The sequence below is a fragment of the Montipora capricornis genome, chromosome 10 (assembly GCF_036669925.1).
Source record: "Montipora capricornis isolate CH-2021 chromosome 10, ASM3666992v2, whole genome shotgun sequence".
NCBI lineage: Eukaryota > Metazoa > Cnidaria > Anthozoa > Scleractinia > Acroporidae > Montipora > Montipora capricornis.
This window is the reverse complement of record NC_090892.1, coordinates 28,755,387-28,783,305: the sequence shown is the minus strand read 5'-3', so window position 1 is coordinate 28,783,305 and position 27,919 is coordinate 28,755,387. Positions and strand designations below refer to the sequence as shown.

The 27,919-nt window shown below is 35.6% G+C and overlaps 1 protein-coding gene across 1 annotated transcript in view; it reads right to left on the bottom strand.

The window, feature by feature from the left end:
* The window catches only part of LOC138022463 (pseudouridylate synthase RPUSD2-like), a 136,141-nt gene that overhangs the window by 18,569 nt on the left and 89,653 nt on the right, over positions 1-27,919 (bottom strand). The window contains exons 7-9 of the mRNA XM_068869600.1: positions 19,627-19,705; positions 18,035-18,083; positions 15,036-15,128 (exon numbers count right to left, since the gene is read on the bottom strand). Of these exons, the coding sequence (XP_068725701.1) occupies positions 15,036-15,128; positions 18,035-18,083; positions 19,627-19,705 (221 nt within the window). The remainder of the gene's footprint in view (positions 1-15,035; positions 15,129-18,034; positions 18,084-19,626; positions 19,706-27,919) is intronic.

The following is a 27,919-nucleotide window of genomic DNA, read 5'->3' as shown; positions in this document are numbered from 1 at the left end:
TTCTTGGATTGCATTGAAGAATTTGACAAATACATAAAATTATTTTCTGTACATAAATTATAAAATGCTCTTTGAGAATGTATTGATCAGAGATTTTTTTGATTCAAAAATATATGATATGTTTAAACATAATATTGAAAAAAATTTATTCCAAATTGTATTAGTTTTTTTGCGGTTTTATTAATTGTGATTTAACAATTTATAATATAAAATCCACTGATAATTTTGATGAAAATAAAATTTATGATAAACATGATGATAATACTTTTATCACACTAGTAAAAAATAGCTTAGGTGAAATAAAATTTATTAACTCCAATCTTGAAATTGTTTAATTTTATTACCAAAAAATATTTTCTAATATAATAATATAAATGAGTTCTGAAAGTATAGATTTATATAACTCAAAAATTGGTAACGATTATGAAAGTGATAGCCAATTAGATCAATACGATTTAAATGACAGCTTTATTGATGATTCTCAATGTAGTTTTGATGTTAATTCAGATAATACTTATCAAACTGAAACAGAATATTCATCTTCTCAATATTCATCAGATTCTGACAGGTTTTTTCTGAAAACATATGAAAATATTATCTGGAGATATAATATAAATGAAACATTTAAAACAAATTACAGCTTTGTTAAACAGATGCTGCTTAACATATTCAAAGATTTTAAAACGGATAAAGAAAAAGAAAAAAAGAATTCCAATTACTAATGACAATGATAATGATGATGATAATAATGATAGTGATATTACTGATAGTGATATTGAAAAACAAAGATAATGATAATGATAATTATTTGTTTAAAGAACATGAAATTAATATAAAATTATTGTCAGCTATATTAGATTCAATTATTGATACAATATATCAAATGAATACACCAATTTTTTTTATAAAATTAGATCGAAAAGAAATTAATAGTGGTATAAACCATGAAGTATTTATTAAATATGACAAAATTAATAGATTTGTTATACCAAAACAAAAAATTCCAGAAATAAGCATTTAAAAGGTTAGTAATAAAAATTAATTTTGGGGTATAACATTTTTAAAATTAAATTTAGCATTCATTTTTTGTTCATATATCACTGATTATTTGTTGAAAATAATTGATAATATATATAGTAATTGAATAAAATAATATTATGGTTGATCACATTAAAATATACATCAATTAACTGATTCCAAAATTGATGATTTGTATAGCATTGCTAAAATACTTCCTGATATATTTAAATTAATGCTAAAACATAATATTGACGATATTTAAAAACGCGAATTTAATACAAAAGTAGGGATAAGTAAGCTAAACAATAAATCAAACATATCCTGCTTTCAGTATAGTTTATTATGAAGTGTATTAAACATATAAAATTATTTTCTGTATATAAATTATAAATGACTTACATATTCAAAGCAGAATCTGAAAATATTAACAGCATTATTTAAACAAATGTTTTAAACAATTTTTAGTATAATAGTAAAACAATTATTTGAATTCAACAAAATTGAGACAAGAGAAATTGAGACAAGAATTGAATTAGATCAACAACAATATTTAATTCAGATTTTAGATTAAATGAATTGTCAAACAAATTTGATTTATATGGCATCAGAAAATAAAGAAAACAATGCTGTTATTTACAAATTAAATTCTGAAAATTATTTTTGTAAAAACATATAAAAATTATATATTTCTAGAAAATTTGTAAAAGAATATTTGATGATGAATTAGAAACTAAAACAAACAACGATAATGAATGTTAATCCAAATAAAAATAATCAAGAAAATAAAATTATTGATTGTATAATTGAACAAATGATTAAAAATAAACAAAAAAATTATATATTTCATTTGATCATGACAAAATTTTTATTGAAATTATACATAAAAGATATAAACAAATCAAATGAAAAATTTATCCATGAAACATATAAAGATCACGTTAGTATTGTAAAAAAAAATTTATATAAATATATAGTTATACATTAAAATAATGAATAATAAAATGGTTGAAAAAAAAGTTCATGGTAATACAAAATATTTTACTGATGAAGAAAGAAAACAAGCTATAACAAATTCAAAAAGTAAATATATGTGCAAAACAGAATGGTTATGTGAATTTTGTTGTAAAACATATCTCTTAAAGAATAAATGGAATCATTTCCAGACACAAATTCATGAAAAAAACATGAAAACATATAAAATAATTTTTTTGTGAATAAAAATTTAATACATTTTTGATTTATTTGAATTTTTCATTTAGTTAAAATTACTTAAGGATTTATTTTGTACTACTAATATATAGATGAACAAAAATAATGATTTAATTTTTGGGGGGGAAAAGGGTGGTTTAAATAATAACGAATCTAATATTATTATAGCGACGCTTGTCCACCACTAGCTGGACCACACAAAATCCACGGACAAACACAACGTATATCACACCAAACTTCTTTACGAACGCCTCCTTTATTGTTGTATCGTATCGTGAAACTAAAACAATTGATTTACCAAAATTAGGGGCTAGCAAATAGATTAAGAGATATTCCAGGTAAATCAGACTGCCGGATCTGGCGAGAGTTGACATCAATAGAACCTTTCCCTCCTTCAATATGACTAACAGGCAATGAGATATAATTTCTTTCAATCCGAGCACAAGTGCTTGCAAAACTGATCAAAAGGCCCTTTTTCTAAAATTATATTGAATTACACAATAGATGTCTAACGCAACAAACTTTCTGTATGGAAACGCGAGACAACTTAAGAGCGCGTGACAAGCTACTTAGTGTGACTTTAAAGAAACCAAATAAAACAAGGCATAGAAACTCGTGCTTAGGGGCACCTACATGGCTCCCCTTGAAATCACCGTATTTCAAACAAAACGAAACTAGATTAAAGTTACAAGTTCACAGTTACTGACATGTCCATGTCTAGTCCTCCTTCTGACTCTCTTCATTGAATGGCTTCCCGTGCGGGAATCCCAGACTTTCCTCCCTTGGCAGCAGCAGGAATAACTTTTGAATGGGTCTTTCCAAAATTGACGTGGGATGCACTCTCTTGCCAGTGCTGGAGAGCTCAGGGTCCCTAATCGCCGCCTTGACACTACGCACCAGTCCATCATCCTTCTTGAGGTACGTTTCTATCACTTGAGCAAGGCTCCACCAATTCCTTGCCTTGTTGTCATCTTTAACGATAACTACATTGCCAACTTGCATGTTACGGCGTGGTCTCGTCCACTTGGACCTCTCTTGCAGGCTATGGAGAAACTCCATCTTGCAACGGGTCCAGAATTTGCATGATAAGTGCTGGACTCTTCTCCAACGTTTTTCTTTGGAAAATGCCAGGCGGTGGTAGAACCGGCTCTGTTTTCATTGTGAGTACATGATTTGGCGTCAGTGGAGATAGTGACTCTGGGTCGCTTAGGTTGTCCACTGTTAGCGGGCGGCTGTTCACGATCGCTTCAGTCTCACAAATCAGCATGTGAAAGGATTCCCCACCCAAAGAACTCGTATTTTTTGTCCAGAAGGGCTGATAATATGCTGCGAATGGTCCTGATCTGGTGTTCCCATACTCCTCCTGCATGGCTGGCTGATGGGGGATTCATTTTGAAGGTCATCCAATCACAATTCCCTTTCAACAACTCAGCACTGATCTTGCTTTGATCCATAGACTGCAAGGCTTCGCGGAGCTCTCTTTTCGCTCCGATGAAATTCGTTCCTTGATCACTGCGCAGCTGACGTACAGGACCCCTTCTGCAGATGAAACGATGCAAGGCGTTGAGAAACGAGTTAGTTTCCAAGGTGTTTGAGACTTCAAGATGTACGGCTCGTGATGCCATGTACGTGAAGAGGGCAACATACTTCTTTACTTCCTTGCGTCCCTCCTTGACATACCATGGTCCACAGTAGTCGACAGCGCAATAGGTAAATGGGGGTGCCGGTTTCAGACGATCTTTCGGAAGGTCTGACATTTTCTGCTCCTTGACTGTTCCTCGTAACTTCTGGCAGGTAACACAATTTGCAATTTTGGATTACACATCTGATGTTCAACCAATAACCCAGAATAAATTGCCTCGTATCTCGTTTAGGGACATGCTAAGACCTTGGTGCTGAACTTTATCATCAGGCCTGTTATGTGGCCTTTCCTCGGAAGGATGACTGGGAACTTTGTATCATCTGTGAAATGCCCTTGCTGAATCCGACCACCAACCCGCAGCATTCCATCATGGTCAAGGAATGGATTGAGGCGATACAACAAACTTGTTGCTTTCATGGCTCTCTTTTTCTGCTGCGCAGCTGATCTATCTTGTTCTTCTTGAAACGGCTTTAACATTCCCATCTCCCTTGAAAAGGCGGCCTGCTTAGGGCAGGCCTTTGATAACGTTTGACTGTCTCAGCACACCTTTCTTTCTTGGAGGACACCAGTTGACAGAGATTTTGCTTGTAGTGTAGACAGATAGCAACGGTTCTACAAGCCCTGTGCCAATCCGAGATGTAGCTTAAGCTTTCAACAAGGTTCCATGGCTCTTGTGTGCTTGTTGCATACGATGTCACTTTCTTTATCTTTGGATCGTCTCACAGCGAAACAAGGTCTTGATCCTCGAGTGGTTGTGGCCATTGGTCTTCGGGCATCCAAAGGAACTCTGGCCCTGAGATCCATCTTGAACTTTCAACGAGTTCCTAGGCAGTAATACCACATGAGCCATCGTCAGCTGGGTTACACTTTGTTTTGACGTGTCTCCATTGGCTGGGTGAGGTCTGTTCCCTGATTTGTTGAACACGGTTGGCTACGAAAACATGGAATCTCTTTGAGTCGTTCTTTATGTAGCCTAACACGACTTTGCCGTCGGCCCAGAAGATTTCTTCTACACGTTCATACTGGAGTTCCTGACGAAGCATGTTGCCGACCTTCACTGACACCACAGCTGTTGTGAGTTCCAGACGTGGTATGGTGACCATCTTTAAAGGGGCTACTCTTGCCTTACCCATAATCAGGGAACAGTGGATCTGGCCTTTGTCGTCTACCAAACGAACATACGAGCGCTGGTCATACCCAATTGTGCTTGCATCCGAGAAGTGAAGAAGCTGGGTTGATATCACCGTTTCAAAACCCTCTGGTTTAAAGCATCTGCAAACGGAGAAATCCCTCCATTTCAGCCAAAGCGATCTTACATTCTCGTGGATAGGGTCATCCCAAGCCACCTTACCTCTGCACAGATCTTGCAGAGGGGTTAGCGTCCCCAGAAGTGTAATGGCATAAATAAAAAAGACTCTGCTTCGGAAAGCTGACACGACACTATATTAAACATTTTAAAGAACTGATGAATGCTCCGTAATCAAAGTGGATTCCAGAGAAAACCGGAGACTGCTGAGCTGTGAGCAAACTTGTTCTTTGTTGTTTGGCGACAAGCTTTACCACAGCTGTCAACTTGTCCGTTCTGCTGGAAATCTTCGGCTTTAATTCTTGTGATGGTGATTCAACAGATTGTATACCTTGGGTTACAATCGGGCCATTTGAGGGTTCGAAGGGCGAAGTTTTCGAATTTAAGATGCTGTTAACATTCAATGGTTTCGTTTCACTAGGTTCTTCTTTGGGTAATAGCTTGGGTTTGACGTCTTAAAATTGCGGTTTCCTACTTCGAGACAGGGGGGAAATCCTCTTGCCTTTCTTCTTCTTCGAGTTTGCGCATAGTTTCTTCCTCAGCCTTTGCCTTAGCTTACTCCTTTTGCATTACGAGCCTTTTATTCTCTGCTTCCCTTTCTAGAATGTCCATTTCTACTTCAAGACACGCTGCCTTAGCCGCTGCTTTTGCTCTTCTAGATCTTACTGAAGAGGAGGAAGAACGTTTGGATGATTTTGAAGAAACCAGAGACATTTTATCACTGGTTTGTTTTTCCACACACTGCAAAGCTTCATTAATTCTAAAACGACATTGGAAATGTTCACGATCCCAAAGATCAAAGCACTTGTACGCCTTATCTAATTCCTTAGCGTCGTACAATTCCTTGTAATAATTGTGATGAGTGTCATTCATTCTGTCCCTATACAAGTGTAGACTGTCACGCTCTTGTTCTAGAACTCGTCTCTTTCTTCTAATGATTCAAGTAACGAGCTCACCTTCTTAATTTGCCTTCTCAAAGCGGCTCCTGCGTGCAGCCTTTCATTCCTCTGCAAGCCTTTCCAAGGCAAGTGACTCGCTCCTTTTAGTGAGAATTCTTTCCCTTACGTCCCTTTCAGTCGCTTCAACCCAGACTTGATGGTCTTCGCTTGTGACTTCTTCAATCATAAGACTTGCCTGCACCATGTTCCTGTGTTCCAATCTACAGACTCCCGCTAACTCTTGAATTCTTCTTATTTTCACTATGGCGGCGCTTGTCAACCGCTAGCTGAACCGCACAAAATCCACGGATAAACACAACGTATATCGCACCAAACTTCTTTAGGAATGCCTCCTTTATTGTTGTATCATATCGCGAAACTAAAACAATTGATTTACGAAATTAGGGACTAGCAAATAGCTTAAGAGATATTCGAGGTAAATCAGACTTACATTATTGCCGGATCTGGCGAGAGTTGACATCAATAGAACCTTTCCTTCCTTCGATGTGACTAACAGGCAATGAGATATAATTTCTTTCATTCCGAGCACAAGTTCTTGTAAAACTGATCAAAGGGCCCTTTTTCTAAAATTATATGGAATTACACAATGGATGTCTTATGCAACATACTTTCTGTATGGAAACGAGAGACAACTTAAGAGCGCGTGTGACGAGCTACCTAGTGTGACTTTAAAGATTAAACTAAATCGAAACAAGGCATAGAAACTCGTGCTTAAGGGCACTTACAATTATATTAGATATGCAAACTGGTAAAGGGCTATTGAAAGAATTATCTGAAAAATATTTAAAAGATGCAAAAGAATTTTGTTATACATGGAAAGACCTTCATAAAAAATTTACTTGTCAAAAAAATTATTTTTCAACTCTGATGATATATTTCAAAAGGAAAGCACAAGTATACCAAATTACGAAATTATTAGGGCAAAAAATGTTCAAAATAAAAAAATTAATTCTTTTACAAATGAATTCAAATACTTGACACAGTAAAAAGGAAAAGAAAATTTAAAAATAATGATATGTTTAGAATTATTGTGCATAACAAAGATTTGAAAAACCCAATATCAACAAAATTTTAAGATTTTGGATTAAATGAAAGAGAAGATTTGGTTAATACTGTTGAATATCATAGTGTTGAATTAGAAGACAGTGAAATTACTGTACAAAGTGTAAAAATTCCTTCTGGTTCAGGCAGATTATATTTGTCAAAAGATACAACAGCAAGAAAAAAATGTATTATGACAATAAAAAATAATCACAGTATTTGTTTAGCAAGAAGTATTGTTACAGCTTATGGAAATTTAAAACCAGAAAATTGGTCAAAATCTCAATTACATGATGGATTTAATAAATCAAGAAATTTACAAAAAGTCCAAGCATTAAAATTACATGAAGAAGCTGGTGTTGTTATGGTTAATAATCTTGATGATGTAAATAAATTTTCAAAATATTTAAATATAGAAATCAATATAATAGATTCTGAACAATTTAACGAAATAATTTATACAGCTAATAAAGGCAGGGAAGATAAGATTTATTTATACAAAACTAGGAATCATTTTGATGTTATCAAATCAATGACATCCTTTTATAATGTCGATTATTATTATTGCCATGAATGTAAAAAAACCTTTACACGAAGAGACAAACATAAGTGTCCAACAAATGTCTTTCTTGTTTTACTTTCATGAAAGAAAAAAAGTGTGATGGAAAAGAAATAATTTGTAATAAATGTAACAGACAATTTTACGGTGAAAAATGTTTTAATAATCATCTCAAATATCGTTCTAACGTAGAAAATAAATCTGATACTGTTTGTGACTTAGTTAAAAATTGCTTTAAATGTGAAAGAATCATTACTGGTAAACATGTAAATAATCACAAATGTGGTTACAAAGATTGTTCAAATTGTGGAAAGTATGTTTGTAATAATCACAAATGTTATATGAAAAAAATAAAAGTTAAAGGTGGATACTGTTCAGTTAACAAAAATAATCCATGCAAAAATTAACAAATCAATGAAAAAGAAAGATTGGTGTTTTTCATGTAGATCATACACAGAAAAATATCTTTTTTAAGACTTTGAATGTACATGTAAATAATGGAAATCTTTTTGATTTAAATAAAGAGTTGATTGAATATTGCAGATCAGATGTTGATATACTAAGATATATACTACAATTGCTAGTATTTGTATGGCAATTTATCGTGCATCTTATATGCCTAAAAACAAAATTGCTGTTGTACCTGAATATACAAAAACAGACAATTTCAGTAAAACTTCTATTATGTGGTTAGACTACATTGCACACAAAAATAACATACAAATACAGCATGCTTTAAATTGTGGTGAAAAACAATTGACAATAATACAGTGCTGGTTTAAGAAGTATAAGTAAATTAAACAGCCTTTGGGGAAAATTTGGCCAACGTATGAATATGAATCAAACAAAATATGTCACAGAACCTTCTGAGTTTTATAAAATATTACTGGATGACCCAGTTGAAAAGTTAAATATTCAATTAGTTAATGATGACATGGTTCAAATGACATACAATTTTAAAGATCATTTTATTGATAATTCAAATAACACTAACATTTATAGTTAAAATTTAAAAAACGATCTCTGGCTAAAATGATTAAAAAACTATGAGCTTTCGACTGCCCAAACTGCAGTCTTTGACGGGTAAAATGAATGATAAGAAATCGATGAGAAAATTTAAATAAAAACGTACATAGCAAAATGATGAGAATGTAGAAAATTTATGAATATTTGTTAAAAGAACGTTGTATTGTCCAGGTAAAGGGCACGAATTGTTATCTGCGTTGGGTGTCACTGTGGTATGCCACGCTTCTAATGTTTTTCTCGTTCTAAAAGTGCCTTTGTCAATAACCGACACATTCTCGAAATCAATGGCGTGGTTATTGGACCAAGCGTGATTGGCAATTGTAGAACCTTTGGCCGCAGTTTTGGTGTTTTTTAAATGTTCTTTTTTTCGCGTATTGAAAGCTCTGCCGGTTTCCCCAATATAACACCACGAACAATTTGTACAGGGAATTTTATATACGACGTTGGTCTGCGATTCCATCGAAGGTCGGAATTTCGGTACTGGGAACTGTTGTTGTAGAGTGGTGAATGGTTTGTTTACAACCGTGACATCGTGTTTTTTGAGGATGCGTGTCAAAGGCTCAGTTACTCCTTTGATGTAAGGGAGAGAAGCGAAAGACTTGCGTGACTCGGTTGGTTCAACCATCTTAAAAAACATTCCAACGAGTTCCTCCGGAGATACGACTGTTGTAGAAGCTCAAGTCTTTCTAGCGTGTATACTTTTGATAAAGCTAGATGGATAACCGTTGGACTCCAGAGCTGCCTGGACGTAATTAAGTTCCTGTTTTTTTCCTTCAGAAGAATTGGGTAGATTTAGAGCCCTGTGCAGGAGGCTTGATGTTGTGCTGACCTTGTGTTGCCTGCTGTGATGGGAATAAAAATCTAAGTATCTGTCTGTATGGGTGGGCTTTCTGTAAACATTAACAACGATGACTCCATTTCTTCGTTAGACCAGAGTGTCGAGAAAGGAGATGTTTCCGTTACATTCGGTCTCAATGGTAAACGAGATGTTAGGGTCAATTGAATTTAATGTGTCATGGAAGGCTGAGACGTCGTTCTTCCCAATGATGCAAAAGCTATCGTCCACGTACCTTTTCCAAATTTTGGGGCGAACGGATGAAATACTTAGTGCGGACTCTTCGATCTCCTCCATGCAAAGATTGGCCACAACGGGGCTGACAGGACTGCCCATCGCATAGCCATGGACTTGTTTATAAATTCTGTCGTTTAATTTAAATTTTCCCATCGATTTCTTATCATTCATTTTACCCGTCGAAGACTGCAGTTCGGGCAGTCGAAAGCTCGTAGTTTTTTAATCATTTTAGCCAGAGATCGTTTTTTAAATTTTAACTATGTTCCATCCTGGCTGCGGCCCTTCAATATTTTCACGTATACGCCAAGAGGCTGGGCAGAAAGCCCTTTCGCTCGCTCGACGCTTGGAAAAGACCACGTTCAAGCTCGAAGCTCACCATCGTCACCTTCACTTCAGTCACAAGGCATTGCAAGACCAGTTTGTTCCTAAATCGTTGAGATTTAAACCACCCGGCAACCATCCTGTCTTCCAACAAATCATGGATCGCGCCAGCAAGCATTGCCTCCGAGCGAGAATAAACATCTGCCACGATCACATCAAAACATCAAAGGACAACATTAAAAATACCAAGTGTGAACTGTCTTCTCTGATCAACGAGGACACCTATTCAACTTTAATGTCGTTCCTGAAAAGCAGAGCAACATCTTTTCACAATAACATCAATGCCAGACATGCCAAAAAACTCGCTAATTTGAACACCAGGGGTTCTCAAACAGGTGACATCGACATGAAGAACTGGGTTGTGAACCTCTCCACGAAACCACTTTTACCAGAGGAACGATCTCTCTTGGAGAAAGGCCCCAAATTTGCCCCAACGCTAACTATGATACCACATAAGGCGATCGTTGCTGAAATTGAAGCTGCCATCCGCCACCTGCCTGATGATTCCAAAGATGCGGTTAGAACAAGTTCTGCTGCTGTTCTTCATAGGGCACGACTACCGGCACACAGTAATGTTTCCAAAGAGAAAAAAAAGCCTTAAACAATCTGAAGAAAGACCAGTCCAGAGCCGTAATGAAGGCCGACAAGGGGAATTGTTTTGTTGTCATGGATAGATCTGACTATGACAACAAGATGGAAACCTTACTCAACGACAGATCCACCTATGAAGTAATTTCCTCATCTCCGCCGAATCGAACGTGAATTGAACGCTATGCTCCTCTCTTTAATGAGACAGCAAAAAATAGATGAACCAACATACCGCAAACTTCACTCAACTGACGGCACACCAGCAATTCGCGGTTCTGTTAAGTACCATAAAGAAGGGAACCCTCTAACGCCCATCGTCACCTGTATTGGCTCAACGCTCTACAACACGTCCAAATTTTTAACGGATATCCTTTCTCCGCATCAAAATCGTAACGGATACTCTGTTGCCAACTTCTTGCAGTTTTCCAAAGAATTATCTGATATCGAGATTGATGATATTGAAGTTTTGGTCTCTTTTGATGTTATGTCACTGTTCACCGCAATCCCTGTAGACAAAGCGTGTGAGTACATAAAAAAGAAACTTGAACACGATGCCACTCTTTCCTCAAGGACAAATTTGGACATTGATGACATCACTAAACTTCTTCAATTCACCTTGTCCAACAACTATTTTATGTTCAACGACAGAATTTATAAACAAGTCCATGGCTATGCGATGGGCAGTCCTGTCAGCCCCGTTGTGGCCAATCTTTGCATGGAGGAGATCGAAGAGTCCGCACTAAGTATTTCATCCGTTCGCCCCAATATTTGGAAAAGGTACGTGGACGATAGCTTTTGCATCATTGGGAAGAACGACGTCTGAGCCTTCCATGACACATTAAATTCAATTGACCGTAACATCTCGTTACCATTGAGACCGAATGCAATGGAAACATCTCCTTTCTCGACACTCTGGTCTCCCGAAGAAATGGAGTCATCGCTGTTAATGTTTACAGAAAGCCCACCCATACAGACAGATACTTAGATTTTTATTCCCATCACAGCAGGCAACACAAGGTCAGCACAACATCAAGCCTCCTGCACAGGGCTCTAAATCTACCCAATTCTTCTGAAGGAAAAAAACAGGAACTTAATTACGTCCAGGCAGCTCTGGAGTCCAACGGTTATCCATCTAGCTTTATCAAAAGTATACACGCTAGAAAGACTCGAGCTTCTACAACAGATGTATCTCCGGAGGAACTCGTTGGAATGTTTTTCAAGATGGTTGAACCAACTGAGTCACGCAAGTCTTTCGCTTCTCTCCCTAACATCAAAGGAGTAACTGAGCCTTTGACACGCATCCTCAAAAAACACGATGTCACGGTTGTAAACAAACCATTCACCACTCTACAACAACAGTTCCCAGTACCGAAATTCCGACCTTCGATGGAATCGCAGACCAACGTCGTATATAAAATTCCCTGTACAAATTGTTCGTGGTGTTATATTGGGGAAACTGGCAGAGCTTTCAATACGCAAAAAAAAGAACATTTAAGGAACACCAAAACTGTGGCCAAAGGTTCTAGAATTGCCAATCACGCTTGGTCCAATAACCAAGCCATTGATTTCGAGAATGCGTCAGTTATTGACAAAGGCACTTTTAGAACGAGAAAAACATTAGAAGCGTGGCATACCACAGTGACACCCAACGCAGATAACAATTCGTGCCCTTTACCTGGACAATACAACATTCTTTTTAACAAATATTCATAAATTTTCTACATTCTCATCATTTTGCAATGTACGTTTTTATTTAAATTTTCTCATCGATTTCTTATCATTCATTTTACCCGTCAAAGACTGCAGTTTGGGCAGTCGAAAGCTCATAGTTTTTTAATCATTTTAGCCAGAGATCGTTTTTTAAATTTTAACTATGTTCCATCCTGGCTGCGGCCCTTCAATATTTTCACTAACATTTATATTGCCTGTTTTACCACTAGTCATGCAAGATTAATGCTATATGAAAAACTTGACTATTTACAAGAAAACGTATTGTATTTTGATATTGATTCAATCATATACATTAACAATGGAACAACAAAATTTAAAACAGGTGATATGTTAGGTGAAATGACTGATGACTTATCAGGTAAAAAAAACCACTAAATTTGTTTCAACAGGGCCAAAATCCTATTGTTTTAAATATGGTTATAATCAACAAAAATCAGCTATTAAAGGTTTTACATTAAACCATGAAACAATGTTTTGAATCACGATAGCTTGAGTAAAATTGTAAAGAAACAAATAAGAGAAATTACAATTGTAAAAGAAAACAAAATTACTCGCAAAAAAAAGAAATTGTAAACAAGTATAATGAAAAAGTATTCAAATTTGGGTACAACAAAAGAGTTATCAAATCAATCAACCAAGACTGTATTGACACATTACCGTATGGATATTAAAAAATGTCATGAAAACCTTTACTAACAAGTTTACTCATAAAGTTTAATCACAAAACCATTTTATTCGTCTGAATTTCCAAGAATGTCATGCTATGGTGATTATTTCCTGTTCCATTTAATTATGCAAATATTTAAACACACTCTATTTTTCTAATATTTTTTTCAAATTAATTTCATAGCTGTTATTCTTTCTTGAAATCTTTTTTTTTTTTAAGTATATAGATTAATTTTTTATTTGGTTTTACAATGGTGCTTTTCAATAATCCCAAATTTGAATTAAGTTGAAAATTTTTTTATGGGGTATTGAAGCACAGTTTTGATATATTCTTATTATGAGCTCTTTTGAGCTCATAATAAGAATAATAAGAATATATCAAAACTAACCCATTCTTGATATTTAGGTCGAATTTTGTAGTGGATATTTGAAGTGGTATTAAACAATGATATTTTGTAAGATGAAACTTTCAAAAAAACTTATAGCTTAATTTTTTATTTGTTTTTCAATGGTGCTTTTCATTAATCCCAAATTTGAGTTTAGATGAAAAATTTTTGATGGGCTATCAGTACTTAAATTTTTAAGGTGCAATCTTTTTATCAAATTTTTTAAGCAGAATCCATTCAAAATTACCCTGCCCTAAAGTCCCTTAAATTACTACTTTGATGAACCATATTTTTGAACAAGGATAACTTTCCCTGTTAAATCTTCATAAAACGTGATGAAATGCAAAAAACTCTCACCTTAAGGAGTGAAGATTTTAATTTTTTAATGAACCATTGAGTTCCGAGTGGGGTCGAAATGGATAGCGCTTACAACAGCACTGGTTGAGGATTAGCTTCAATTGTACAAATCCCTGGTGGCATGGACTTAACACCCACTCATAAAAAAGAACCCAAACAAACTTTTACTGCAGTGGTTATTTTTGTGATTTGCGAATGGTTACATGTGAGGCAATGTACCCCACAAGCAGTCTCCTTCGATCTTCCTAGATAAGTCGGGAAGAGGGAGACAAAGGTGTAAAGTACAGGTTGCAGGTCATTGTTTTACTATAACTGAAACAATCCAAACTTTTAACAAGAATGCTAACCTTAGGCTTAAACATAATTTTTTAGGCCTCATGTCATCATTAGTAAAGTTTTTGGGTTGTTTCAGCGATGGTAAAACAGTGACCTGCAACTCTAACCTGCAATCTGAGGTTTACACCCTCGAAGAGGCTCTGCCAGCCGCCTCAACATTCTTTTGCCGCTCATACAAATAAATGGATGAGTCAGTCCAGTTTCGACTTGTCAACTAGTCAGTCGCCACGCGTCATCAATATTTACAAGTGAAGCTATAATCCTCGCAGTTATGAACACAAGAAGCCTGAAAAATTCAGGACTTCAACGGGTTTTGAACCCGTGACTTCATATCCGCAGTTCCACATGATTCATTTCATATATCATTTCACTCATTGAATATTTACAACAGCATGGCAATTTTTAACTGTCTTAATTCCCATGAGTGTTTCCGTATGTTGGTTACAGAAACTTGTCTGCCTGAAACTTACAAATTCGTCAGTAAAAATTGAAATGGCAATTTAAAAGTACGGCCTGTCTTGAGATTCCAAGAATTTTTTTGGCTGCCGGGTGCTTGCCAGAGTTGTTCGAAAATATCTGGACTGTTTGTTTTCATTTTGTGGTTTTGTGGTCACTGATACCCACTACATTTTCATCCTCTTTCCGACTTAACTAGGAAGGTCAAAGGAGACTTGCAGGGTAAAGGCGATGAGACTGCATCTCATCTTACTTGGGCATTTTGACTTTTTTGACTCATCTCTGTAATTTTCTATTTACCTTGGAAATTCACCTTGTACTCTACAAATATATTCCTTTTCAATTTCTCTGTTTCTGACTTGACTCTCAAGTTCCTGAGCTTTGGCCAGTGTTCTGATAAGATAAAGTGAAAATTGTATTTCTTACAGGAAGTTGAACATTACTACTTTTGACGAACAGTATGCAACAAGATAAGCAAAAATTTAAAAACAATAGACTAGTTTACCTAAATGGTAGAAATGCTGCAGAGGGGAAGAGAGACGTTAAATTATGCTTGCGGCAATTTAACGGCGGTTCATGTGTGGAATTGAAGGGAGATTTTAAAAGGTCTTGTGGACCCCTACTGGACCTTTCGAGAGAAGAAAGAAAACAATACGTGGTTTTCACAGTAACGTCATCAAATTCTAAAATCAAATTTGCAAGGTTGTCTGAATTTCTATGTAATGGAGGTTGAAGATGACCTAGAAATAAATATTTTTTTAACTTTTCAGTTCCGTAACGCCTTTCGGAAATATATCATTTTAAATTTCCGAATTGTCACCTTGCGTTACACCATGATACAAAGCTATTTGGTTGGAAAAAAAATTTATATCTGTACTCTCAGCAGCTCGAGCCTTTCAAAAACATTAGTAGGTGCGTTCATACATGTATTTTATCTCATGAGCAAAAAGGAAGCGCTTTCATGACATCGCAAAGTGAACAACAGATGTTTTCGTTGATTACCGGCCGCCATATTGGTGGACCACATGTTGTCTCCATACAACTCTATAATCAGCTGAAAAGGTGCGTGAAATGCTTCGACAAGTAACTCAGAAACGATGTATCGCACAGACCTGAAAATTGGAGAGGTGGTTCAAAGATTTGTTTCCTACAACATTCCTGCAAGTTCTTGACCTTTTTCATTGACCGATTTCGAATTCATTTTCTAGTTACATAACAGTGAAGCTATCACGACAAGAGAAAAAAAATTGCCATGCATTGTGCACGTGTGGTAGTGCTGTAACACAGCGCTTTATTCCATACTGTCACTTGAGCTGCGTTTTGTCTTCCAAGAGAATCAAGTTGTCTTTGCGTAATATGTAGCCCTAAGAGAACACAATATTGCTTTGGTATCGTAAATCATGATAGTGCCAAGGTAGACGTCTCGGGCAAATAGCCCCCTGAGAAGACATGCAGTTACTAGTAAAATACTAAACCAAGAAAGATTAAAAATAAAAGGGAATCGAGAAATGTTGGCTTCCAGGCTGACATGTTGATCATTTTCAAGTTCCCTTTCAACTTCATTTTCACCACAAGGTTTAAGCGTGCACTCTGAGCATCTGACAGCTATCTAAAGGCCCTAATACAGGTTAAAAGAGAAGGAACGGCTTGGGTAGAAACAAGTACCGGTTTAAGACAAAATCTGTTGTTTGCACGTACAAGTTTTGTAAAGCACCCGCCAGAAAAAGGCACGTTTGTCCAAGTACCAGTTCCTGCTTTCCTTGCATTCCCTCGCTTTTTCTCCACAGTCTTCTCCGACATTTTGTCAAAGGATTGAGGCGTAACACGCATGCGAGGTACGGTAAACAACTGATAAGGAGCAGCAAAAGCTTAAAAAGAGTGATCTAAATCGGTACCAAAAACACTGTGAGCGTTTACACGTTGAAAAGGAAACAAAAATGTGGGAACGGAGCCCGTTTTTAGCTGCTCCACTCCGAAAAAGGTACATAGGACCTGTTATGGAACGGGTCAAGTACCATTTAGACGTAAATTTTACCAGTTTGTGCCCGAAACCTAGGACCGAAAATTCTATTTTAACACTCAAACATGCGAACTAAGCAAGGTACAGATTTTGCTAGCCTGCTTTATGCAAAACAAATATTGGTGCAAAAGAACATAAATTTGACCCTCCATACGAAAACACATATTATCCACAAAAGCGTTTTCTAGGGGGTTTGAGGTCGCTCTGAAACCGTTTGGAAACCCTTTGGAGACCCTTTTGAAACTCTTTGGAAACCCCTTTTAAAACACTTCGGAAACCCTTTTGAAACGCCTTGAAACCCTTCAGAACATGGAAATGGTTCGAATACTCTTTGAAAACCCGCTTTGAAAATGTCGGGAGAAAAATATTCCCCTAGTTCGCTTTCTTTATGCACATTCTGGGGAATGCACCACAGCACTGCATGTTATAACTTTTTTTGCAGAATTTTTTTTTTTTTTTGCCACATGCTTCGGTACTGATTTATTTATGGTTGTGGAAAGATCAAAAGATATAACACATGTGAAACTTACACACCAGACGCCATTTTGTTTTAGCGATCGAAAATTTGGCACGCCAAATACGTCATTTGACATATTTTGATGCAATAGACCACTTTCGATATATTAAAATTCAGCTTGGCAGTGAGGCCTAGAGGACACAAACAAAGGGAACTGAATGAACATGTTTATTCATTTCTTTTGTTTGTGTCCTCTAAACCTCACGATCAAGCTGAATTTTAATCGAAAGTGGTCTTTTGTGTATTAGTGTCTATAGCCCTCCCCCTAGGGTCACCCTACCTTGAGCGTTTACATGGCTTAAGTAAACAAAAAGTGTAACCCTACCTAATTGATAGGATAATCCTACCCCCACGGTGACCGTACCTGACATGTTAACACAACCAGGAAAAACAATACAGGAGGGTCACCCTACTAGTAGGGGGACCCTACCTCCGTGTAAACAGGCCCTTATACTCTTACAACTCGGTGACATAGTGTGTAGTGCACTTACAGTGCAGAGCAGATCACACCACGCATCTTAATTCCTCCATTCACGCATAACCACAATTCATTGCGCCTTTTACCACAATCCCTTGCATTTCGAAGAAAAATGTGTTCTCCTGTTTAGAGAGCTGCCTAGTTCACTAAAAAATACCCAGTGTAGGCAATTTAAAAAAATAAAATTTCTTTGCTCAAGCTTTCACACAGTACTCCAGTAAATCGTTAATTATATTGAACATGCATCAACAATACACCTTGAAACTATTTGATGTGACACAAACCTTGCAAACATAAGAACTCCAGAAGTAAGACGATCAATTCTGTGAATAGCTGTGGTAAAAAAAATAATAGTGTTCATAAGTTCTTAGATAGGAAAGGCCTCTAATTTCTTCCACTAATTAAATGATTTTAAGGACATTCACGCCCATTGCTACTGCACATTTTTTCGCGCACGTCACGCACACGTTGTGCGTTGCGGACCACGAAAGTAAACACGATGCTAAAGGTGCAAACATTTTACACACGAATGGAACGTGAAAGCATGTGGCATTATGGGATAGCTGTGGACCCAGGTCTTCTCGGAAATGTCACACAATGGCGTGACAGTGCGAATAGACAATCGCTTTGAAAACTTTATAGCGATTTTACCCTCTTGAATGCTCGGTGAACCTCATTTTTCTTCCCATGGATCACTTTCTTTCCTGATTTTGTGCATTTTAACAAAAAACAAAAAAAATCTTTATGTGAGAAGTTACAAATATTTTGCCTTTTATGTTCTTGTGTCGTTTTTCAAGGTCTATCTCATCTCAGAAAAAGACATCAGCTGCAAAAGTTTGTTTAGTTATATACTAGTTATGTTGAATTGAGTACGTTTACCTGATCTAAGTTTCACTAACGTAGCTTTTTTATTGCTGACAGTTGTAAGCTAAGATCATCTGAAAATAATGCAAGCTTTAAAAGTGCACCTCATGAACTCGAAAACGAGCACGGTGACCCCCCATTTTTTTTGCCTTTTTGGCAAAAGTAGATTATTACCTTTCTGCGTGGCAAGTTTGAAAAAAATCTGTGTGTGGGAACGTTTTGGGCACGATTGTCCTTAAATGAATGAGCCCAAGACTGTTCAATGTATCAGCACAAACAAAATTGCACTTGCACTGCAAATTCGTATTCTCTTAGGTAATCAGAATGGATACATTTTTCACACATATCATTAATAAAAAAATGAGGAGTCCATCATTAATGAAGTCCCTTTCTTGGAAATTGACACAGATCATGAAGACTAAACGAAACTGATAGCATTTAGAAAAATATTTTGAGGTTTCAAATTCTATAAAACCTCCATTCACCAATATTATTTAACAATTATTCCATGAGCCACAGTGAATGGCCAATGAGGCACATAGCACCGCGTTGGCTATAACCACTCTCACATCCAACAAGCGTGAATGGAATGATTGTTTAATTAAATTTTCATTAAATTCTGAAGGCTTCCACTTGGAAGTTAAAGCCAATCAGTTTTCAGCTTGGCAAATCTCGACACAATCAGTTTCCATGTTACGTCATACAGTATATGAGCTGATAGCCGAGATTGAATGAACCAATGAGAAAACCAGAAAGGCAATATCTGAGGAGGTGCAATTTGGGTTAATAATCTTGTTACTTACTTAGGATCAGAAATAAATCAATATAGACTGAATGCAAAATGGCCACCAATAAATTATTGAAAATTAGTATGACTAGCCTCATTTTACAGCCAAAACTCTTTCAATTTTACACATGTTAGCGAGGCTAGCCAGGCCCATTAACACAAAGACCAAAGAATAATTTGTTGGTGACCATTGTTTTTCTTACGTCAACAGAAATGTTAACTCACTGAAAAGATTTGTTAATCCATGCTCTTTACCAAGGATGAATACCACAGTGTTATGTCTGTACCTTCCACAAGGGTGAACCTAACAGAAAAAAAGCCTAATTAAGCTTTGAGAACATAACCAGATGCTTACTGTGGTGGTGCACATCAAAGTAGAAATAGCAAGTTGATAGCGGAGAATGATTCAATTAACAACTTCTTAACAGGTGTTTTTTAGGAGTCACATTCATCTCAATTTTTGCTGCCACCTTTATTGTACACATCTTAGTGAATTACATTGTTTGTCTGCCATGTTCTTCACTTTTTTAAGTTGCTGTACAGAATAGTTGCAGATGTAAATTGTTATAAGTCACTCCTCTCAAAGCTTTTCACAAATAAATTACAATACTTTCAGGGAAATTTGGGCCAGATTTCTCTCATGCAGTTTACAATATTATTGTTGCTCCTGACCAGAACAAGGTCAGCCACTACACCAGGGTCTACATCCTGTGCTCTTTACAAACATATGTTCAAAAATGCCCCTAATTAGATGCACACGGAAGTTTGAAGTAAAAGTGGAAAAGTGGAAAAGTGACAATCTCAAATGGAATGCACATATTATAGAAAACATAACTACTGAGGCTTCAAGACGACTATATCTAATCAAACAACTAAAATGTGCACATGTAGACATTGTATCATTAGTCCAGTTCTATTGTAGCTGCCTAAGATCAATCTTAGAATACGCTTGTCAAGTTTCCATCATAATATTCCGCATTATTTATCTGACAATATTGAACATATCCAAAAGCGTGCCTTATGTATAATGCTACCAGATCTCAAATAATCAATTTGTCAAATTTTACTTGTTTGTATATAGCGTCTTATTGTTTAATTATAGTTTTCAGTCCTATATGTATAATGCTTCCTTTTAATAAATGTAATTCCACCCACAGGCTGCAAGACTTATTTTTCTCTTAAACATTATTATTATTATTATTATTATTATTGTTATTGTTATTGTTGTTATTATTATTATTAGTTAAAAAAAGATGTACACAGATTTCAATGAGCTTTTGCAAAGTGTCTGTAGGATATCACAGCCACTTAGGCGAGGCACAAAGGTCTAAACAATCTCTTTAATCCGGCAAGGAACACCCACACAATTCATACTCATTGTTTTACATTCCCGGATGTACTAACACTTTCATCCGCTGACCTAATACACTACATCTTTTTCTCTCTTCACTTTAACGCCTACAGTCCAATATAAAAACATGTTCTTTGATAGTCTAAAGTTGTCCCAGTTTAGTATAAAACAAAATCATTTAGCCGTTTTGGGCAGCTACCAAGTCTTCCTGATCTCCTCAAAGGTTTATCAGCTGGAGAAGCAACAGAAGGACCAACTTCTGGTGGTGATTCTGCAATTGGTACAGGATCCTCCTCCAGAGGTGGCAACTCAGTTGCTTTGGTTTCATTTGGGGGTTCAGCAGCCTGTAATGTAGTTTCCCGGTCTTCTCAGTCTGGTGTTAGAAACGGTTTGACCTGCTGAAGATTTCGCTTGTACTGAACTCCCTGTGGTGACTGTACTACCACCTGGTCTCCGTAACGAGACAGTACAGTACAGCCCAAAAATAATGCACGTGCAAGAACTTCTTTTTGCGTCCGCAAGCCGGCAACTTCTTGCGGCTCCTTGCGCCACAATCCTACCAGGCGCAAGAACTTCTTTGTGGTTAGAAGTTGACACCGCAAGAACTTCTTCCTGTTAAAGAATCCTGACCGCAAGAACTTCTTTGCGGCAACATCTCAGAAAGAAGGTGATATACAAAACTCGCAACAAGACAAAAATTTTCAGGCATTATGCACGGTCGAATCTCAGGAGTTATACGTATCATAGGTAAACAAACGTGATAACGATGTTGATTTTTTACTACGTTTGCACGAAGACTAGTCGCATGATAGCAATCAGAATAAATAATTATCAGACGAAACCCTTTTGCTACCCAAAAATCCAAGTCAACGAAATGTTTATCAAGGTACACTGTAGTGATGAGAATGGCTTTTTCCACGCAAACCGTTTGTAGGACTGTCGCCGCGAATGTTGAGGAATTCATTGCCGTGAAATTCACATAAATGTGAAGCTAGAATTGATTCCTGTCGGAATCGTTGAAATTTCCTCTGCCTTCCTGTTTAAATATCTCAAGGAAAATGCAGTGAAAGCAGACTCACAAGACTGAATTTTTCAAGCTCGCCATTTTCATTTGATGTCTGCTCCCGAGCACGTGGCTTTATTTCACGATCGTCACCTAAAGCCAGAAATGTGATTGTTGCTAGTTTACTTTTTTTTACGTTTTTTTACCCTGTTAGAACAGTGGCGTCTCTCAGATTTTATACTAATCATTTCTAATGGATAAAAGATGCTTAGCAATGTAACCGTGGTTGTGTGAAGACAAGTTAAAAGGGAAAACAACTCACTTCCGGTTATCGTCCATGTCTCAAAAATGCGCGTGCTTAAGCTCCCTAATTGTCGATAAGTCGCGCGAGACACTCAAAAATCAGCTGCCTTCATGTATATTTTCCAATCAGCTGGATATGATGTCGCTGGATTACATTTTTTTCCGGGTGAGAAATACCCTCATGCGACTAATCCGCTTAAATTAAGGTTGGTTCTGAATTCTACTCAGTTCGCGTTTACCGAGAAAAAAACAAATAAGCATGAGTCAAGTTTGATGTGCCCTGGAGTCCCACAGAGGCAGATTCTCCAGGGCAATTTGAGGGGCAACTTGTTTTGTATTCATTCCGTCTTGACAAAGCCAAAAGAAAGGAAAAATAAATACAAGTATGCCACGACGAATTACGTGACAAAAGCGTGACCGACTTGTTTTCAGCGTAATGGTTGTTATGCAAAACAAAAGGGGGCACACAGTTATTGTTATTGTTCATCTTTTCCTGGTGATGTGCATTCATTTTGAAAAATAATCATATCAAACAGGAATGAATCATTTATTGTTATGATACCATAACATTTGCTTAAAACATGAAATTGCTTGAAACATTCACGTTCACCGGTCTTTCTTTTAAGCGAGTGTGTTAAAATACGGCCTGCGATAAATTGGGATGACCAAACATTGAGTTCTGATCTCATGCCTATCGAATGTTTCCCAAGAGGAAACATACTATTATATCCCTTCCTTTTGAAAGCGCTTTATGTTTTGGAAAACATAATCCGTAATCACCTCAGACAAGCAACACCGACTACTCTTGCGGTTGAACACGCTAACTTCTTGCGCTTTTTGCGTCTTGCGGTTAAGTTCGTAACTTCTTGCGGCTTCTTCCGGCAAGCTTTCTATCCTCTTGCGCTTTGAATGTTCTTGCGGATAAACCGCAATTTAACTTCTTTTGACCGCTTGCATGTTCTTGTGGCACAAGACACTTGCGCCACTTCTTGCGCGTGCATTATTTTTGGGCTGTACTGTACTTCATAGGGTTCCTTCTCATATGATGGTGACAGCTTATTTTCTTTCTTCTTCTCAAGTAGAACAGTGTCTTCTTTGTTTACCTCTTGATCCCTTGCCCAAAACTTTCTATAAACATAGTCTTTGTTAGACTGTTTCCTTTGAGTGTCCTGATCAAGTAGTATAATGGTTGGGGCTATGAGCTCATTTTTGCGTTGAAATTTTGTGTTGAAATTTGTCCTTGGGATTCAAAATTACTGTTTTGTTAAAAATTGAAATAAAATTTTCACTAAAAAATTAATCTATATGTTTAAAAAAAATTGAAGTGTGTTTCAATGATATTGAAGATTGTTTTGTTGATAAACTTTATGAGTAAACTTTGTAAGTAAACTTTATGAGTAAACTTTGTCCGTAAAGTTGAAGTTTGTTTAAATATTTGCACAATTAAAAGGAAAAATCACAAAGCATGACATAATTGAAATCTAAATAAAGGGGTTTCCCCATGACTTTTAACCAATCACAAACTTCACATTTTTACTTCACAATTGTGAAATTTTTCAGTGACACGTTTCAAATTTGTGAAATCATTTTGTATAATAGGTGATGCATGAAGTGTGTTTAAATATTTCGCATAAGTAAATGAAACAAGAAAAAAATCACCATAGCGTAACATTTATATTCAAGATAGTTTTGTCAGTAAACTTTATAAGTAAACTTTAAACCATAATATTTTTTTAAAAATGTTTTTCTGTATATATTATATAATAATTTGTCAAAAATTACATAACAAAAAATTATTTTTAAAAGAATATGTAATATGTCCCTTTTGTGGTGTACAAATACAAGAAATAAACGATAAAAATAATCAAAAAACATATTTTTGTGGACAAGAACTATCTGAAATAGATTATCAAATGATTTGTACTATTTGTGGTATAATATATTATGAATTTGATAAAAATAATTACATAGATTTTTATGAAAATATGTATAAAATAAGGAGAAAGTCAGTCTATATAAGAAAATACCATATTGAAAATGTATTATTGGATATAGCACTCAAAAACAATTTACCAATATCAAGAGCTATAATAAACCGTGTTTGCCAGATATTTGATCTAATAAACACAGTTTCAAATCAAGTTAACCAAGACAGGACAAGGATAATATCAATCAAATTTATAACTCATAAACTTTTTAAGGTGTGGAATTTACCTTGTGTAATACAGATTAGTACCGTAAAGACTCGCAGATAAGCCGCACCTTTTTTCCAAAAATTTGCGATCAAAATCGTAGGTGCGGCTTATCTGCGAGACCATTTGGGAAAGGTGCTGTAAATTTCGGTGTCCAGTCTTCCATCGTCCGATAATATGCCTGGTTACACAGCTTCGCACAGTGCATGCAAGAAAACAACAAATTTACGCGCAAAATTCTATGGAAAAACTGCCTTGAATGGAGAAATACCTGTGAACAAATACCAGAATAATATCAATCATATGTCATAAGTGGTGGACATGATGTTTATTCTACTAAAGAGCTAAAATTACGGGTAAGATCCATTGTTGGCGAGTTTGCCTTGGATGACAACAGAACACTTCATGGTCTCGACTTTGGATTTCTTTCGAGTTTTTTTCATGAAAAACTTTTTTTCCAAAATTTTAGTCGCTAAACTCGTGGTGCGGCTTATCTGCGAGTCTTTACGGTAAATCAAAGAAGACTTTAAAATCTTATGAGGATTATTGGAAAATTTTTAATCATTAATAGGTGATAAACTTAATTATATTTTTTGTTATATTTTTTCATTACTTTGTCTGGAATAGTTGCACAATTATCAATTATTCATGATAGAACATTTGTTAAAAAAGATTGATTCATTAAATACACTGATTCTTAAACTATTTCTAAGTTCTGATAAGATATCAAAATAACTAGTATATGCAAATCTTGTTGATTCAACCTTTTTGTCATATTTTTTTGCAGTAGCATATGTTTGTAAAAGAACATCGGATCCTGAAATATAGGATTAAGACTTACAGAACCTGAAATTGTACCAATAACTACTAATGCAGTTGAACCAATCTTAGTAGATAAATACATTTTTTGGTAATGTTGAAATGATTTTTATAACACCAAAATTTTTTGTGATAATATTTATACAAATCTTTTATTTCTTTAATTTTTTTCATCTCATAGATTTTTGCTTATATGATTGAAATTAAATATTTTTTGATTAGCTGTCATTATAATACTATTTTAATAAATATATTTAATCTTTGTTCATTTGGCACATTGCTGCTTAATAGTTTGACTCTAAAATGACCGTTCTGTAATGTTATATTCATATTAAACGTCTGCTTTTTGCTTTTGACTTGATACAAAAAAATCGTTTGTTACTAATGGAAGCCCATAATAAGTTTGAATGTTTAGTTTTCAATAATTACATTTGAAAGAATTATATAAAATTTGAATTTGTTTGATTATTGACCCACTAGGAAGTACGACTCTTTTACTTCCATTCATAATAAAAGTTTTGTCTGATAAATCGGTTATTAGATAACCGTGTAAATAATGTGATGTTTTTAAAATGTCGTTTCCATTCATATCAATTGGCATATGCATTGTAAATTTTTCATCAGACGATATTTCATAAGCTTCTTCCCAGTCATAAATACTAATGTCAAGATTATATAGTGCTGCATTTTTTATACCATAACATGCAAAATACACTGGTAATGATAATGGGCTATTATTGTCATAATTAGCTTTTATAGTAATATAAAGTCTTCTAACCGTAAAGAGTTAATATTCGTTGCGGTTCCATTAGACCTTTTGCCCATGGGAAAGTGAGACTTTACCCATGGGAAATCTGTGTTTTGTGTGTAACCTCTATTGCCACAGTGAAACTGCCCATGGGGAATCACTATGGATACATCAAAAAGAACAAAAGAATTACTCATGACGTTTCCCGAACCAAGTCGTAGGGTTTCATCTTGGTTTATCTAACCACAAGAGTAGTTCAACCAATCGGGTGGAAGAAAAAGTTAATTCCGGAAACCGCAGCACTTGCTGGGAACATATTTTTGTGGTGTTGCGCTGAAATTGCGGCAAATATACTGGCACACACCAAATTCATTACACGCGGTATCAAACATGGTCAATTTTTGAGGTTCAAAGTGAGTATATTGTACTTGTCTTTGCAAATTAATGCGATTTCTTTTAGTGCAGCAAGTTTTGTAATGTTTTTTCTTTTTAATTTTTTCACAGCAACTTTAGACCTGACGGTTCTGAACGAGATGCGTCGTTGTACAATGGTTTTTTATTCCAAAGAAACTGGAAGCAAGATTCGTCAACACCATACGCTCCATATCCAATTTATTCAAGTTTGCCTGAAAATCAAACAATCCCTCTGCAGTTCACGCCACAAGCGGCTCCACGTTCTTTTAGTCAGTCAAAAGTTGACCTTGGGTAATAATTTGCAATGTAACCGGAGGACTAAACCTGACCGGAAACCCAAACCGATCCCAGCCCAAGGCAATTACCCACACGGTTACCTCGGGGAAAAGGCGAGTGTAACCGCATCTATTGATCTTATGTAGTGACATTCATTTGATACTTTTGTTGTTGCTTGTTTTGCTATAATCATGTTTAAAACTTCCAATGTGATGTTAATGGAGAGAAATTCATTTGAATAAACAGTAAACCCTGTTTTTTAAAAATAAAACTCAAGCGCTAAAGTGTAATTATTTGAAAAGTTATCTCTTATTAATTTAAAGAGGTTGGCATCAAATTTTCCTCTGTATTGTGAATTTTGATTAGACTTTTGCAAAGTAAAAGAAAATGCTTATTTTCCAATTTTGTGGGGCATATCATCGAAATCATCAATTAAATTTACACTAGAAATACCATAATCGGCAGTACATTCGCCAGCATTATCTGTTATGTATTTCAATACATTTGTACAACGTGAGCTGATATGATTCTCGCCTATTTTTTGGTCAACATATAGTTTATTTACACTGTCATTTTTATTAACAGGTGAGCTCATATTTACCAGCTTGTGACGATTAAGATTAAGATTTCCTAATAAAGCTGCACTACCATTTTTTAAAATATATAATTGATCAACTGCAAGTGAAAGAGCAGAAACACTATTGTTTAATTGTTCTAAATTGACTCCATCAGAATTATGAGACGCTTTTTTTACATTGATTATTTTCTGGTTATTGAGGCTGAGATTTCCAGATGAGTCTTTTTTTAAGTAATCAGACAAATCAACACTGTGAAACCTGCCTGTCAAGCCTGTGAAACTTTTTGATCTACATATGAGTTATTAACGAGTTCATTGAAATCATTTGGTTTTCTATATGACACGATTTTATTTCCACCCATGTTGATGTCTTTGTTTTTAACCCAATTTCAGACGTTTTATTTACTGTGTTTTGAATACCATAGATACTGTTTCCTTTTAGATCAATATCTCCTTTCATTGTACCGCCTGTTTCATGTAAATAGTTACTCAGCTCACTGTTTAATTGAGTGAAATTGATGGCTTGATGACCAGATGTTGCTTCTTTCACATTATTAATGTTAAGGTTTTTCATATCAAGATTGTTTGTCAAACTACTTTTTAAAATATAATTATTTAGCTCTGTTTTATCTGCTTTTAATACCATCGAGTTATCAATGTAAAATTTTGTTGCTGCATCTTTGTGACGAAGAGGATCTTGTAACCCATTAATTTTTTTATTTCCCATATTAATTGGATTTTTTACATCAATTTTAATATTATCATCATCAAATTTCATGTACCATTGACTGAAATATTGGTATGGAATAGGGTTGTTTTTTCCATCTCCTGGATT